At 40.2% G+C, this 16,011-nt stretch overlaps 2 protein-coding genes across 5 annotated transcripts in view; one reads left to right on the top strand and one right to left on the bottom strand.

Moving 5' to 3' along the window:
- Positions 1 to 8,391, bottom strand: part of LOC139759188 (uncharacterized) — a 96,624-nt gene extending 88,233 nt beyond the window's left edge. Inside the window, exons 1-2 of one of the 4 annotated variants that reach the window (XM_071681239.1) lie at positions 8,338 to 8,391; positions 7,146 to 7,578 (exon numbers count right to left, since the gene is read on the bottom strand). In XM_071681239.1, the coding sequence (XP_071537340.1) occupies positions 7,146 to 7,578; positions 8,338 to 8,357 (453 nt within the window). In that variant the 5' untranslated portion in view covers positions 8,358 to 8,391. Of the gene's footprint in view, positions 1 to 7,145 lie in introns of all 4 variants that reach the window. The other 3 variants (XM_071681240.1, XM_071681238.1, XM_071681237.1) reach the window with 3 other exon arrangements.
- Ip6k (Inositol hexakisphosphate kinase) overlaps positions 627 to 16,011 on the top strand; it is a 42,719-nt gene continuing 27,334 nt past the window's right edge. Inside the window, exons 1-3 of the mRNA XM_071681236.1 lie at positions 627 to 1,666; positions 8,664 to 8,777; positions 14,748 to 14,827. Of these exons, the coding sequence (XP_071537337.1) occupies positions 14,777 to 14,827 (51 nt within the window). The 5' untranslated portion in view covers positions 627 to 1,666; positions 8,664 to 8,777; positions 14,748 to 14,776. The remainder of the gene's footprint in view (positions 1,667 to 8,663; positions 8,778 to 14,747; positions 14,828 to 16,011) is intronic.

The raw sequence follows: 16,011 nt of genomic DNA, 5'->3' as shown, positions 1-16,011 counted from the left end.
AGTAATTGTATTAACAAATAAAAGAAACGCAATCACTGGTAAAAGCGCCAAACTCTTACGGCTCCCCTCGTCATCTTGCTTAATGGCGGGGAGACATAGAAGTGCGCCAAAAAATAGATAATTAGTCTACATCTCATGACTTACCTTAGATAATAAATTCGAATCGAAAAATCCAATGTTTCGATTACCGTTCAAAAAAACAAAGTATTTAATCTTATCTAATAGTATCGAAACTTCTTTTTAAGTATATTTCAAACCTTATACTTATGACGTCACATGAATACGTGTCATGGTGAAACACGATTAATGCATTGAGCATCTCGGAAGTACAATCAAAATTTCCACACACTGCAAGGTTCCACGAAGGAATTATTTACAGAGGAGCTTTGGTTAGGCTTAATCATCGTCAGTTGACGAAACGAAGTACGATTTTGCCTAAGAATTTATCGTTTCATTGGAGTCCATCCCGTTCATACTACTGAGTGTAGCGCAGCCTTGTAGCTGCAGAAGCTCCTAGAAAAGGTTTCCTGGTATACTATTGGCTCAAGGATTGCATTATCTTAATTCTCATTCAACATCCTAGAAAACAGATGACCGTTTTCAAAACATTAATGTAATATCTTTATACGGAATGAATGATTTTCTTTTTGGCGCAACTGGGTTCTCTTTTCAAATTCAACTGTTTAACCGACCGCTGTCCTGGCCAGACAGTCTCTCGGTAAAGCAATTGTTTTTTTTATTAATAAGTGTTTCGATTGGAGCTACCCTGACCAGTGTACTACGGTAAATATTACATAAAGTGGTGACGAGGATAAAACCGTGTGAAATAAGCGTAAGGGACCTGTGGTAGTTAATTAAAAGTGGAAAATAGGATGTGCGCGAAAATCACTGGTCGAGTGATTCCAACAGTTGGCTCTTTACAGTGTCTTTAATTGGTAACGTAAGCGAATTTGATCCTGACTTTGTATCCTGGACTAAGTACAAGTAGCGTCTGCCACATCATTTCATGGCGATTGATATATACGATGCAGTCAAGAAAAATTTAATAGGGCATACAAGTTACTGAGAAATTTGTGCAAGCACATCCTAGAGAATTGACTTTTGAAGAACTAGGTGAAGTGTTACTAAGATATCATGAGCCAAAGCTGTCAGACACAGTAGCAAGATTAAAATTCCATAAGATAATCAGGCGACTAGGAGAGTGTTGCTCAGTATATGACTGCCTTGAAAGAACTACGGAGCACTGCAATTTCAGCTCTTGACGACAGTTCCACAGGATCAAATGTTGCACGACCAGTTAATTGTAGATATCACCGATGAGCAGATTCGAGTAAATTTGTGACATTGAAGCCTAAGACTAATGAGATTTTGCTGTGCGAGAAAATTACGATTTGGCGGTGGCAGTAGGGGCAACGCAGATGGACGTGTCAGACATGAAACGGCTATCATTCCTGCATACAGTGACACGAGGCACGAGGTGCTACAATTGCCAACAAGTAAGCCATTTCTTACGTATTTGTCAGCAGCCTCAGCGTAGGACTGGAACGAGAGAAGAGAGGATGGATGGGCATTCCCTGGTAGCCTTCTCCGATCACACCCAAGAGGAAGAACACCGCCAAGAGGGGGAGGAGGACCACGGAGAGGGAGAAGGGACCGCCAAGTGGAGGTAAAATGTAGATAGCCAGAAAGAAGGATTATAATATGATAATGTAGTTGTGAAAGGTAAAGACTTATTTTGTGTTGTTTTGATAATGCAGCAGAGAAAGGTAAGAAGGGCCATTTTGAATTTAGTTCAGTACTATAATATACTATTGAAGACAAGAGTTAGGTACAACTGGGAAGTGGTTAACCATATATATGTGAACTGCATATTAAAGTGGCAGGAGGTAGGTAGTAGTTGGCAGGCTTCCTTGGTATCGTAAGGTTAGTTAAGACTGCATAAGTGAACCAGCACTTCAGTGGTTGTCAAGTTGCACTCATCTGACCCAGGTAGCTGTTTTTCCTTTCTGCCTCACCCACACATGTACTGCTGGCATTCTGTCCACAAACATACAATATCTCCTTGTCACACATTACACTTGACTACACTTTACTCATCTCATTCTTCGTAACTGAATTTTTCCTGCGGTGCGCGGTATGCGTCAGCACTGCCTCTTGGCAAAATAGTGGGAGTATTTGATAGAAGTAGGCAGACACTTTAGACAGGAACACTAGGTAGAAGTTGGTGGGAATACTAGGTGAAGATCATTGGGTAATAGTAACAGGTTGGAACATTAGGTATGAGCCTCTGACATCACCACACCAGAGTTGCCTTCTGCCTGTGCCTTGTTAAGGGTGAGGCACTACAGGCTAAAAAGCAGCACTGGTGTTTACCATTTATGAAAAATTTTCCATGGTGACCCCCTTGAGGCGTCAGTTGTTGTTCGCTGATGATACAGCGCTGGTGGCTGATTCATGTGAGAAACTGCAGAAGCTGGTGACTGAGTTTGGTAAAGTGTGTGAAAGAAGAAAGTTAAGAGTAAATGTGAATAAGAGCAAGGTTATTAGGTACAGTAGGGTTGAGGGTCAAGTCAATTGGGAGGTGAGTTTGAATGGAGAAAAACTGGAGGAAGTGAAGTGTTTTAGATATTTGGGAGTGGATCTGGCAGCGGATGGAACCATGGAAGCGGAAGTGGATCATAGGGTGGGGGAGGGGGCGAAAATTCTGGGAGCCTTGAAGAATGTGTGGAAGTCGAGAACATTATCTCGGAAAGCAAAAATGAGTATGTTTGAAGGAATAGTGGTTCCAACAATGTTGTATGGTTGCGAGGCGTGGGCTATGGATAGAGTTGTGCGCAGGGGGATGGATGTGCTGGAAATGAGATGTTTGAGGACAATGTGTGGTGTGAGGTGGTTTGATCGAGTAAGTAACGTAAGGGTAAGAGAGATGTGTGGAAATAAAAGGAGCGTGGTTGAGAGAGCAGAAGAGGGTGTTTTGAAATGGTTTGGGCACATGGAGAGAATGAGTGAGGAAAGATTGACCAAGAGGATATATGTGTCGGAGGTGGAGGGAACGAGGAGAAGAGGGAGACCAAATTGGAGGTGGAAAGATGGAGTGAAAAAGATTTTGTGTGATCGGGGCCTGAACATGCAGGAGGGTGAAAGGAGGGCAAGGAATAGAGTGAATTGGAGCGATGTGGTATACCGGGGCTGACGTGCTGTCAGTGGATTAAATCGGGGCATGTGAAGTGTCTGGGGTAAACCATGGAAAGCTGTGTAGGTATGTATATTTTGCATGTGTGGACGTATGTATATACATGTGTATGGGGGTGGGTTGGGCCATTTCTTTCGGTCTGTTTCCTTGCGCTACCTCGCAAACGCGGGAGACAGCGACAAAGCAAAAAAAAAAAAAAAAAAAAAAAAAAATATATATATATATATATATATATATATATATATATATATATATATATAAGATAAGAGGTAGATAGATACTGGTGTAAGTTTTACTATAATTAAAATGGGAATGAGAGTCTATGTGACAAGGTACCCATATTATTAGAGAAACTAATGGAGTATGGTGTGATATTAAAGTCTTTCTCAGAAGAAAGATCACTAAAGGTGTACTGAAAGTTCATGTCACACACCATGGTCTAAGATATGAGTTGCCATTGGTAATGATAGTAAAAGGTGTTGGACAAAATTTGTTTGGTAAGAATTGGTTACAAGTACTCCAGATTAATGGGATCAGTGAAAGAATTCAGTGTTTAATGCATAGGAACAGTTGGATAGCAATGAAAAGTTAGTGTTGGATTTAAAAATGAAGCATTCTTGTGTATTTGAGGAAGGTTTGTGCATGTACACTTGAGGGAAGGCCAAAATTTATAGAGAAGCTAGTGTAAAGTCAAAAAATTTTAAAGTTTGCTGATTGCCTTTTTCTGTGAGAGGGAACAAACATAGAATTGAACAGGGTAGCGGCAAGTATAACACTCACATCAGTGGAAAGTTCAGAATGGGCCACTTCCATGGTGATTGTGTCCAAGCCATCCTCACAAATTATAATTTATGGAGACTTTAAAATGACAGTAAACCTGGTTATTGAGAAGGACACTTTCTAAGTTCCAAAAATGAATGAATTATTGATCAGTTTGGTAGGAGGTAATTCATTCTCAATGATTATTCCGTCGGTTATGACCACACCAACCCTACCCTTGCCTCATCAAAAGAAGTCATGACCGCTAGTCAACGGTTCATTAACCACAATAACCCAACCCTTGCCCCGTCAAGTCATGACCATACCAACCCTTCCCTTGTCCCAACACATATTGACACTAACCCTACTCTTGCCTCGTCAACGTATGACCACATGAATTCGACCCTTATTCCCGTCAACGTCTCATGACCAAACCAACCTTCCCTTGCCTCTGTCCAACAGTTCATGACCAAGCGAACTCGCTCCTCAGTTTAATATGGAAGAAAAATATGCATTTCCTTTAATTTGGGCGTTCAGTTTCATTTGATTTTGTAAAATTGTACTTTATCTTAAGCATTTACCATACTGTTCTTTATAAATCGACATTTACGTTTTTGTTTCTGATGAACTCTCCAACATTTCGAAATGCTTTACCGCGAGACAATTTTTTGTAATACGGAAGATAACAACGCAAATCGCTTAGGTTGATCTTAAAATGCATGGATTTAAGAATCCATAACTATATAAAACTAAAAACATATTTTGGTAAATCAACTGTAACGCTCTTCATCATTGTTTTCAACGTTCATGTTACTATGATGGCATTAATTATTCAAACGATTATTCCCTTGATCGTGATAGTAAGATCCTTGAGCACGACGGTACGATTCTTGAGCACAGCGGTACAACCCTTTGGTATTACGGCCTTGACCAGTAAAGATTAAAGGTTAAGTATCATACGCAAAGACTACCACCGTGATCAAGGTGCTGAAGATATAACGTTTTAAACACGCACACACACACACACACACACACACACACACACATATTTATTTATTATACTTTGTCGCTGTCTCCCGCGTTTGCGAGGTAGCGCAAGGAAACAGACGAAAGAAATGGCCCAACCCACCCCCATACACATGTATATACATACGTCCACACACGCAAATATACATACCTACACAGCTTTCCATGTTTTACCCCAGACGCTTCACATGCCCTGATTCAATCCACTGACAGCACGTCAACCCCGGTATACCACATCGATCCAATTCACTCTATTCCTTGCCCTCCTTTCACCCTCCTGCATGTTCAGGCCCCGATCACACAAAATCTTTTTCACTCCATCTTTCCACCTCCAATTTGGTCTCCCACTTCTCCTCGTTCCCTCCACCTCCGACACATATATCCTCTTGGTCAATCTTTCCTCACTTATTCTCTTCATGTGCCCAAACCATTTCAAAACACCCTCTTCTGCTCTCTCAACCACGCTCTTTTTATTTCCACACATCTCTCTTACCCTTACGTTACTTACTCGATCAAACCACCTCACACCACACATTGTCCTCAAACATCTCATTTCCAGCACATCCATCCTCCTGCACACAACTCTATCCATAGCCCACGCCTCGCAACCATACAACATTGTTGGAACCACTATTCCTTCAAACATACCCATTTTTGCTTTCCGAGATAATGTTCTCGACTTCCACACATTCTTCAAGGCCCCCAGGATTTTCGCCCCCTCCCCCACCCTATGATCCACTTCCGCTTCCATGGTTCCATCCGCTGCCAGATCCACTCCCAGATATCTAAAACACTTTACTTCCTCCAGTTTTTCTCCATTCAAACTTACCTCCCAATTGACTTGACCCTCAACCCTACTGTACCTAATTACCTTGCTCTTATTCACATTTACTCTTAACTTTCTTCTTTCACACACTTTACCAAACTCAGTCACCAGCTTCTGCAGTTTCTCACATGAATCAGCCACCAGCGCTGTATCATCAGCGAACAACTGACTCACTTCCCAAGCTCTCTCATCCCCAACAGACTTCATACTTGCCCCTCTTTCCAAAACTCTTGCATTCACCTTCCTAACAACCCCATCCATAAACAAATTAAACAACCATGGAGACATCACACACCCCTGCCGCAAACCTACATTCACTGAGAACCAATCACTTTCCTCTCTTCCTACACGTACACATGCCTTACATCCTCGATAAAAACTTTTCACTGCTTCTAACAACTTGCCTCCCACACCATATATTCTTAATACCTTCCACAGAGCATCTCTATCAACTCTATCATATGCCGTCTCCAGATCCATAAATGCTACATACAAATCCATTTGCGGAAGATGAAAGCCGGCAAGGCAGCAGGTTTGGATGGTATTGCAGTGGAATTTATTAAAAAAGGGGGTGACTATTATTGACTGGTTGGTAAGGTTATTTAATGTTTGTATGACCCATGGTGAGGTGCCTGAGGATTGGCGGAATGCGTGCATAGTGCCATTGTACAAAGGCAAAGGGGATAAGAGTGAGTGCTCAAATTACAGAGGTATAAGTTTGTTGAGTATTCCTGGTAAATTATATGGGAGGGTATTGATTGAGAGGGTGAAGGCATGTACAGAGCATCAGATTGGGGAAGAGCAGTGTGGTTTCAGAAGTGGTAGAGGATGTGTGGATCAGGTGTTTGCTTTGAAGAATGTATGTGAGAAATACTTAGAAAAGCAAATATATATATTGGAGGTGGAAAGATGGAGTGAAAAAGATTTTGTGTGATCGGGGCCTGAACATGCAGGAGGGTGAAAGGAGGGCAAGGAATAGAGTGAATTGGATCGATGTGGTATACCGGGGTTGACGTGCTGTCAGTGGATTGAATCAAGGCATGTGAAGCGTCTGGGGTAAACCATGGAAAGCTGTGCAGGTGTGTATATTTGCGTGTGTGGACGTATGTATATACATGTGTATGGGGGTGGGTTGGGCCATTTCTTTCGTCTGTTTCCTTGCGCTACCTCGCAAACGCGGGAGACAGCGACAAAGTATAATAAAAAAAAAAAAAAATATATATATATATATATATATATATATATATATATATATATATATATATATATATATATTCATTGAAGAGCTTCGAGCCACCATCTCTAGTATGCACAGTTAAAATCGTCCTTTATATGACCTACCTGAGTTTCTTCTTCGTTGAGACAGACACAAGCCGCCCTTCTGATGAATCCCTCGTCGTCTACGAGTCGCCGTCGTGTGCATCCCTTGTTTTTCCCTGCCACACTCCCTCTACTGCTGCATTTGTTGTACGTCTTGGTACTCCAGCTGCTGCTACTGCTCTGATTTTCGTCTGAGGATCCCGACGATTCATTCACGGTGACGTTAAAGTTCGCCAGTGGATTCGCTGTGCAAGTGGTGTTATTGACTTGGCATGGAACGGGCGTTGTGTTATTAGCGGTGTTCGCTCCACATGAGTGCACAGGATTAGACGTGATATTACGAGGCGAACACGAAGGTTCTGGGGAGAGAACCTGCGAAGTCAGTTTTCGAGGAGCGACTATGTCTTCGATGGTGCTAACAGTGAGGCTACCCGAAGTGGCTTGTGCATGCATCCTGGGGGTTGGTATAGGATTCTCTTTTACTTGCTCGCTCAAATTATTATTTTTATGATCTCCCTTTCGTGACTGTAACTTTGAATGTTGATGGTTGTGTGTTCGTGTGGATGTAAGTGAAGGTAAACTTGAATAATACGGATTGTTCGTGTGATTGGAAACAGTGGAATGATTTTCTGAAGGAAGGGTTAGATATGAAGATGAATCTGGGTTATGAGAACTTATAATTAGTGCTGCAGTTAGTGACTGCATGGGCTGGCGAGGACAGTTGAGGCTGTAGGTAGGAGGAGGAAGTGGAGTAGGCGGTTGGAGGCGGGAAGTGGAATCTTGCAGGTTGGGCCACCACCGGTACTGCCTATCCAAAGCAACAGCAGACATTTGGCCAGCTGTGCATTCCCGTATACTTGAACGTATCTGATGCAGCTGTGGGCTGATACCCAAAACTGAAACTCGGGAGTCGTTGACGTCTTTGGAACACAAAAAGTCAAACGTGCTCCCTTAATTACGCTGCAAATTGTAATTGAAAGCCTGATTTGAGTTCACTGCTTCTAGATACACAACTACATTTGCATTGCTTTCTGAAATGTGTCAGTTACCCTGAACTATTTATACAAAGCATAGATATCAAAGCGTTTATGACATTGAAAACTACACTTTATCAGGGAACAGTTCTCATCATATGCATTTGAAGTTTATGATGTATCAAAGCATACCGAGACACATTCAAAAAACATGTAATTTCACTGAACCCACTGCTCACAAGTCTACATGTTCAACCATACCCAAACGACACCACTGAGCACACTGAAGAAGGCGTGAAAACATTCAAGGTGCCAACCATGGCTTTACTCCCTCGTTTCTGACGTCATGGTCGGCACACACTAATGACGGCCGGTCGACACACGTTACTCTATCAGCTGGAACTGTAAACATGCAATTAAAAGACTATAGTCTTCTTGATAGAAATAGTGGAATGATACATATTAGCCATATAAAATTAATTTTATATTGATGATTCTGAATATCTCTCACAATATACATACAGTCATTACTTATTTGATATATATTATACGTATTATATTTCAGGAGATGTATAGTTTTGTTTCTCATACACGTAGTGCTCGATCCTGATTGGCTAACAAGACCGCCATATTCACCAGAGAATGCTAGGAAAGTTCCAAGATTCTCGACGTTTTTAAGGTTTGATATTTTGCCTTAGATGTGTTCTTGTGACTTACAGAATCTTATGCCATTCAAATGGAGCCAGCATGCATATTTTACGAATAAAAATATTAATGAAGTCCCCGGCGAGATGGTGAGCCTTTCGCAGAAGGGAGAGGATCATGTCACCCTAAGTATTATTCCCAAACATTGACTTCCAGCTCCTTTACTTTTTTTGATCCTCCCATTACATCAAGTTCTTAATGACCCTTTTTAATGTCTGTGGTAGTGTAGATGTCTTTATATTTGAATTCTGTGTTAAAATTGGTTGGTAACCCAACAAGTTTGGATAGAAAATTTCAGTTGCTAAAAAGAGGTATCTTGGATAAGTAGCTTGAGAATTTGTGATTTGTTTGATTAGAAAATGCCAGGGTAGATATCATATTGAGTAAAAGTTGGTAATGTATTTGAGCATCATAAATTCAGAAGTGGTTAGCCTGCACATTGCATATGAGACAGGTCACTAATGACTGTTACATTTTTTCTTGTGATTCTTTTAAATTGAAGTATTTCCTGCACTGTAACTTGTTATAGTCATCATTGTTTTCTGATAATGTTTAAAGAGTATCTTAGTAAATGAGTTATCCCCTCCTGTCTTTCATTGCAAGAATTATAAGATGTTTTGAGAACAGAAAAAAAAGAGCTGTTTTATCTCTTGAGTGAATACAATAGTAATATATGTTTGAATTGTATTAAAGGTATGGGTATTCAAACTTTGACATAAGGTATTGATCACTTCAGTTGCTGGCTAAGTTTTCAAGGCCACAAGTTTCGTTGCAAGTTATAACATGGAATCTTACTACACAATTAGTTAGCTGTTGGTGAGGTTCCATTTCTGTTATATAACAGTGATTATTTAGACATTTCATTACTAAGCATTTATTTACTCAAGATATGATTTTTACATAGCTAAGAAGGTAAAAAGTTATAGAGAACACAAAGAATGGTAAGGATTGAATTTTTTTAAATGAATCATTTGAAGATGTGAAGATAACAATAACTTTTTTTAATACAGTACCAAAATCTTTTTCTGTTAACCCCATTATATTCAAGGATGTGAAGCTTTTTTCCAGTTTCCTTTGGGAAACCACATATCAATCATTTTTTGTCAAGTTTATATGATAACCTGAAGATGATATGCAGAAAATACTGTTCACAAAGAATTTTCATGTACTACCTTGCTTTTCTCCAAATATGCCAATCCCTTGTAGCTCCTGAGCTTTAGAAGTCATCTTCACTCATCTCTATGTCAGAAACTTTTTTCTTCACCTACACTTTCCATCAAAAAGTTGAAACTTGAATTTTGTTCTTGGTCTACACGTTCTTTTGAAGATGTAGCAACAGAAGCTTTTGTAAATATGCATTCAGCCATGGACATTTTTTATTATATGAGCATTGCATGAGTAAACAGTTGAATAGGGGATAGGGGAGAAAGAATACTTCCCAAGTATTCCCTGTGTGTCGTAGAAGGCAACTAAAAGGGAAGGGAGCGGGGGGCTGGAAATCTTCCCCTCTCTTTTTTTTTTTTAATTTTCCAAAGGAAGGAACAGAGAAGGGGGCCAGGTAAGGATGTTTCCTCAGAGGCCCAGTCCTCTGTTCTTAACGCTACCTCGCTGAGGCGGGAAATGGCGAATAGTATGAAAGAAAAGAATAAGAATAGAATATTGCATGGATTAAATGAATTAAAAGAAATAATATTGTCCCTGTATAAGTAGACGTATATATATATATATATATATATATATATATATATATATATATATATATATATATATATATATATATATTTATATATATATGTGTGTGTGTGTGGGATAAAGTGAAAATACTACATCGTTCCAATTCACTCTATCCCACGCATGCCTTTCACCCTCCTGTCCGATGCTTCATGCTTAAGCAAGGTAGTGTTGGGAATGGATAAAGACAGGCTGGATTTGCGTACATCCATTCTCTTGATCTCATGTAATGGGCTAGATTTGGTGCATTGCACATGACAGCTGGATAGTTGATGTGAGTGGATGTGGCCTTTCTTTTTCTATTTTCCTGGTGCTACCTCGCTGAAGTGGGGTTAGCAATGCTGTTTCTGATGGGGTGGGGTGGCACCAGGAATGGATGAAGGCAAGCATGAATATGTACATGTGTATTTATATGTATATGTCTTTGCATGTATATGTATATGTTGATATGTATGTATGTTTGTGTATTGGTGTTTATGTACGTATGTGTGTATGTGAGTGGATGGGCTGTTCTTCTGCAAGGAAACAGACAAAAGAATGGCCCAACCCACCCACATACACATGTATATACATTCACGTTCACACGCACATATACATACCTATACCTTTCAATGTATACATACATATACATATACATACACAGACATATACATATATACACACGTACATAATTCATACTTGCTGCCTGTATTCATTCCTGTTGCTGCCCCGCCACACATGAAATGAAAACCCTCCTCCCTGCATGCGCGCAAGGTAGCGCTAGGAAAAGACAACAAAGGCCACATTCGTTCACTGTCTCTAGCTGTCATGTATAATTCACCGAAACCACAGCTCCCTTTCCATGGGAGACAGCGACAAAGCAAAATAAATAAATATATATATATATATATTTATATTTAATTTATTTATTTTGCTTTGTCGCTGTCTCCCGCCTTAGCGAGGTAGCGCAAGGAAACAGACGAAAGAATGGCCCAACCCACCCACATACACATGTATATACATACACGTCCACACACGCAAATATACATACCAGTACATCTCAATGTACACACATATATATATACACACACAGATATATACCTTTATACTATTTATTTTATTTTGCTTTGTCGCTGTCTCCCGCGTTAGCGAGGTAGCGCAAGGAAACAGACGAAAGAATGGCCCAACCCACCCACATACTCATGTATATACATACATGTCCACACACGCAAATATACATACCAGTACATCTCAATGTACATACATATATATATACACACGCAGACATATACATATATACACATGTACATTATTCATACTGTGTGCCTTTATTTATTCCCATCGCCACCTCGCCACACATGGAATAACAACCCCCTCCCCCCTCATGTTTGCGAGGTAGCGCTAGGAAAATACAACAAAGGCCCCATTCGTTCACACTCAGTCTCTAGCTGTCATGTAATAATGCACCGAAACCACAGCTCCCTTTCCACATCCAGGCCCCACAGAACTTTCCATGGTTTACCCCAGACGCTTCACATGCCCTGGTTCAATCACTGACAGCAAGTCGACCCCGGTATACCACATCGTTCCAATTCACTCTATTCCTTGCACGCCTTTCACCTTCCTGCAACAAGTCTAGATCACACAGTTGATACCTTGTATATATTATTTACTCTTTTATATTTCTATGAATTTGAGGAAACTATTTTTCTCTATTTTCCTCCTCTGGGCTTCCACAGGCCTCAGGTTACCAAACTTTCTAAACGCAAAGAGGAAACACCTGAGCAGGTGAGCATATATATATATATATATATATATATATATATATATATATAAATTTTTTTTTTTTGCTTTGTTGCTGTCTCCCGCGTTTGCGAGGTAGCGTGAGGAAACAGACGAAAGAAGTGGCCCAACCCACCCCCATACACATGTATATACATACACGTCCACACACGCAAATATACATACCTACACAGCTTTCCATGGTTTACCCCAGACGCTTCACATGCCCTGATTCAATCCACTGACAGCACGTCAACCCCGGTATACCACATCGATCCAATTCACTCTATTCCTTGCCCTCCTTTCACCCTCCTGCATGTTCAGGCCCCGATCACTCAAAATCTTTTTCACTCCATCTTTCCACCTCCAATTTGGTCTCCCACTTCTCCTCGTTCCCTCCACCTCCGACACATATATCCTCTTGGTCAATCTTTCCTCACTCATTCTCTCCATGTGCCCAAACCATTTCAAAACACCCTCTTCTGCTCTCTCAACCACGCTCTTTTTATTTCCTCACATCTCTCTTACCCTTACATTACTTACTCGATCAAACCACCTCACACCACACATTGTCCTCAAACATCTCATTTCCAGCACATCCATCCTCCTGCGCACAACTCTATCCATAGCCCACGCGTCGCAACCATACAACATTGTTGGAACCACTATTCCTTCAAACATACCCATTTTTGCTTTCCGAGATAATGTTCTCGACTTCCACACATTCTTCAAGGCTCCCAGGATTTTCGCCCCCTCCCCCACCCTATGATTCACTTCCGCTTCCATGGTTCCATCCGCTGCCAGATCCACTCCCAGATATCTAAAGCGCTTTACTTCCTCCAGTTTTTCTCCATTCAAACTTACCTCCCAATTGACTTGACCCTCAACCCTACTGTACCTAATAACCTTGCTCTTATTCACATTTACTCTTAACTTTCTTCTTTCACACACTTTACCAAACTCAGTCACCAGCTTTTGCAGTTTCTCACATGAATCAGCCACCAGCGCTGTATCATCAGCGAACAACAACTGACTCACTCCCCAAGCTCTCTCATCCACAACAGACTTCATACTTGCCCCTCTTTCCAAAACTCTTGCATTCACCTCCCTAACAACCCCATCCATAAACGGATTAAACGACCATGGAGACATCACATCATATATATATATATATATATATATATATATATATATATATCTTTCTTTTCTTTTAAACTATTTGCCATTTCCCGCATTAGCGAGGTAGCGTTAAGAACAGAGGACTGGGCCTTTTTTGGAATATCCTCACCTGGCCCCCCTCTGTTCCTTCTTTTGGAAAATTAAAAAAAAAAAAATCGAGAGGGGAGGATATCCAGCCCCCCGCTCCCTCCCCTTTTAGTCGCCTTCTACGACACGCAGGGAATACGTGGGAAGTATTCTTAATCCCCTATCCCCAGGGATAATATATATATATATATATATATATATATATATATATATATATATATATATATATATATATATATATATATATATATTTATATATATATTATTTATTTATTTTATTTATTTTGCTTTGTCGCTGTCTCCCACGTTTGCGAGGTAGCGCAAGGAAACAGACGAAAGAAATGGCCCAACCCACCACCATACACGTGTATACATACATGTCCACACACACAAATATACATACCTATACATCACAATATACACATATATATACACACAGACACATACATATATACCCATGCACACAATTCACACTGTCTGCCTTTATTCATTCCCATTGCCACCTCGCCACACATGGAATACCATCCCCCTCCCCCCTCATGTGTGCGAGGTAGCGCTAGGAAAAGACAACAAAGGCCCCATTCGTTCACACTCAGTCTCTAGCTGTCATGTAATAATGCACCGAAACCACAGCTCCCTTTCCACATCCAGGCCCCACAGAACTTTCCATGGTTTACCTCAGACGCTTCACATGCCCTGGTTCAATCCATTGACAGCACGTCGACCCCGGTATTTATATGAATTCCCATTAAAGATGCATTGCAGTATATACATGATCTACCCCATGTAAATGGAATTCAAGATGATTGATAGGTGTTATCCAAGGTGACTTTGAAAATACTGGGATCTAATAATACAATTGTGTGCAAAAAAAAATTTACAGTAATGAGTGTTATAGAGTTTGAAAACTGTGTATATATAATACCATTATTGGATAACTGGCTTTCTTTCCAGAAGTAAAGCTAGCTTCATAATACTCATATGACAAGATCATTTTGATATCTTTGTTGTAGCAGGATCCTGGATAGTTATCATAGTGGCACCTTTTGAAATGTTTTACACTGTGATTGATTGCAATTGTTTACCAAGATGGGCAAAAATGCCTTTGGGTCTTTTGTTCTACATTCCATTATCATGATATTGCAATTGATTGTGTTGTATGTATTGAGTTGTAAATTTTTTGCAGAGGTGTGAGCAAGCCAAGAGCCCACATAGATGACCCTGGGGACCATGAACCATGACACTGACAAAGAGGACCTCATACAGGTGAGATGCCTTGTAAGATATTAGAATCTTTTTATATGTGATCAAAGGAAGTATAGATGATAATAGTGTTTAATGAACTTACAAAAACTCTGCATTATTGAACCCACATTTTTACACTTCTGAATTTTTTTCTCAAAACATTTTCTCTTGAGAAATTATTTAATTTAGAATTAGAGAATAGTGCATTTTGACTTGTTTAGTATAATATTTAGACACCATTAACAGTTGAAATACATCTCATGACTGTGCTTCTTTATACTGTTAAATACATTTTGCTTAACTGATAGTATTACAAGGTTTCAAAAGATGCTGTTATGTACCTACCTTCTAACCAATTTCCTTATCACATGGAAGAGGGGGTTATATGGTGCCAGCATTGACCTTTGCCCCTTTTGCCTTTTTGTCATGTTACTGCTAAAAATGTCATGACAAACGTGGATGCCCACAGTGGGTGCACATGACAGTCCCCCAATGGGAAGTGATTGAATATGTAATCAGCAGTAATCTTTCAGTAAGTCTTCAGCAACCTCCAAAATGTCAGAACCATCAGGTCTCATTATGTGGAGTTTCCCACATCTCATATCCCTTGGAAAAATTCCTGTGGATGTCCATGATCACAAGTAGAGAAGACAGTAGGAGGTGAGGAGGTATGGGAGGTAACATTGTTGTGGTGGCAGGCTTTAGAGAGAAACTCCTAAGGCTAGTGACAGATTGGGAGAGTATGTAAAAGAAAAAAGTTGAAATTTGATATGAACAAAAGTGAGGTAATGAGATGCAGTGGGAGAGTGTCAGGATGGTGTGAGTGACATTAAATGGGATGAACTTAAAGGAAATGTTATGTTTTGTGGACATGACTGCAGATGGAAACATAGGGTACTTAAGTGCATCATAGAGTGGGAGATGGGTTTAAGATTCAGGGAACTGTTTGAGTCCATAAGGGTAGAGAAATGCGTATTTTTGAAGGTATGGTAGTCTAGGTAGTGCTGTATGGATGCAATTTTGAGCAAGGGAAAGGGATAAATATACTGGAAGTGAAATCCTAAGGATGATCTGTGCTGTGAAGCTGATTGTCCATGCCAGAAATGATGGACAGAGAGAGTTATGGTCGTTTACGTGGTATAACAAAAAGGGCTGATTAGTGTGCTTAGATTATTTGGTCTATAGAGAGGATGAGTTAAGATAAA

The sequence above is a fragment of the Panulirus ornatus genome, chromosome 32 (assembly GCF_036320965.1).
Source record: "Panulirus ornatus isolate Po-2019 chromosome 32, ASM3632096v1, whole genome shotgun sequence".
Lineage (NCBI taxonomy): Eukaryota > Metazoa > Arthropoda > Malacostraca > Decapoda > Palinuridae > Panulirus > Panulirus ornatus.
The sequence above is the reverse complement of the archived record's forward strand: the minus strand, read 5'-3'. Positions and strand labels throughout refer to the sequence as shown.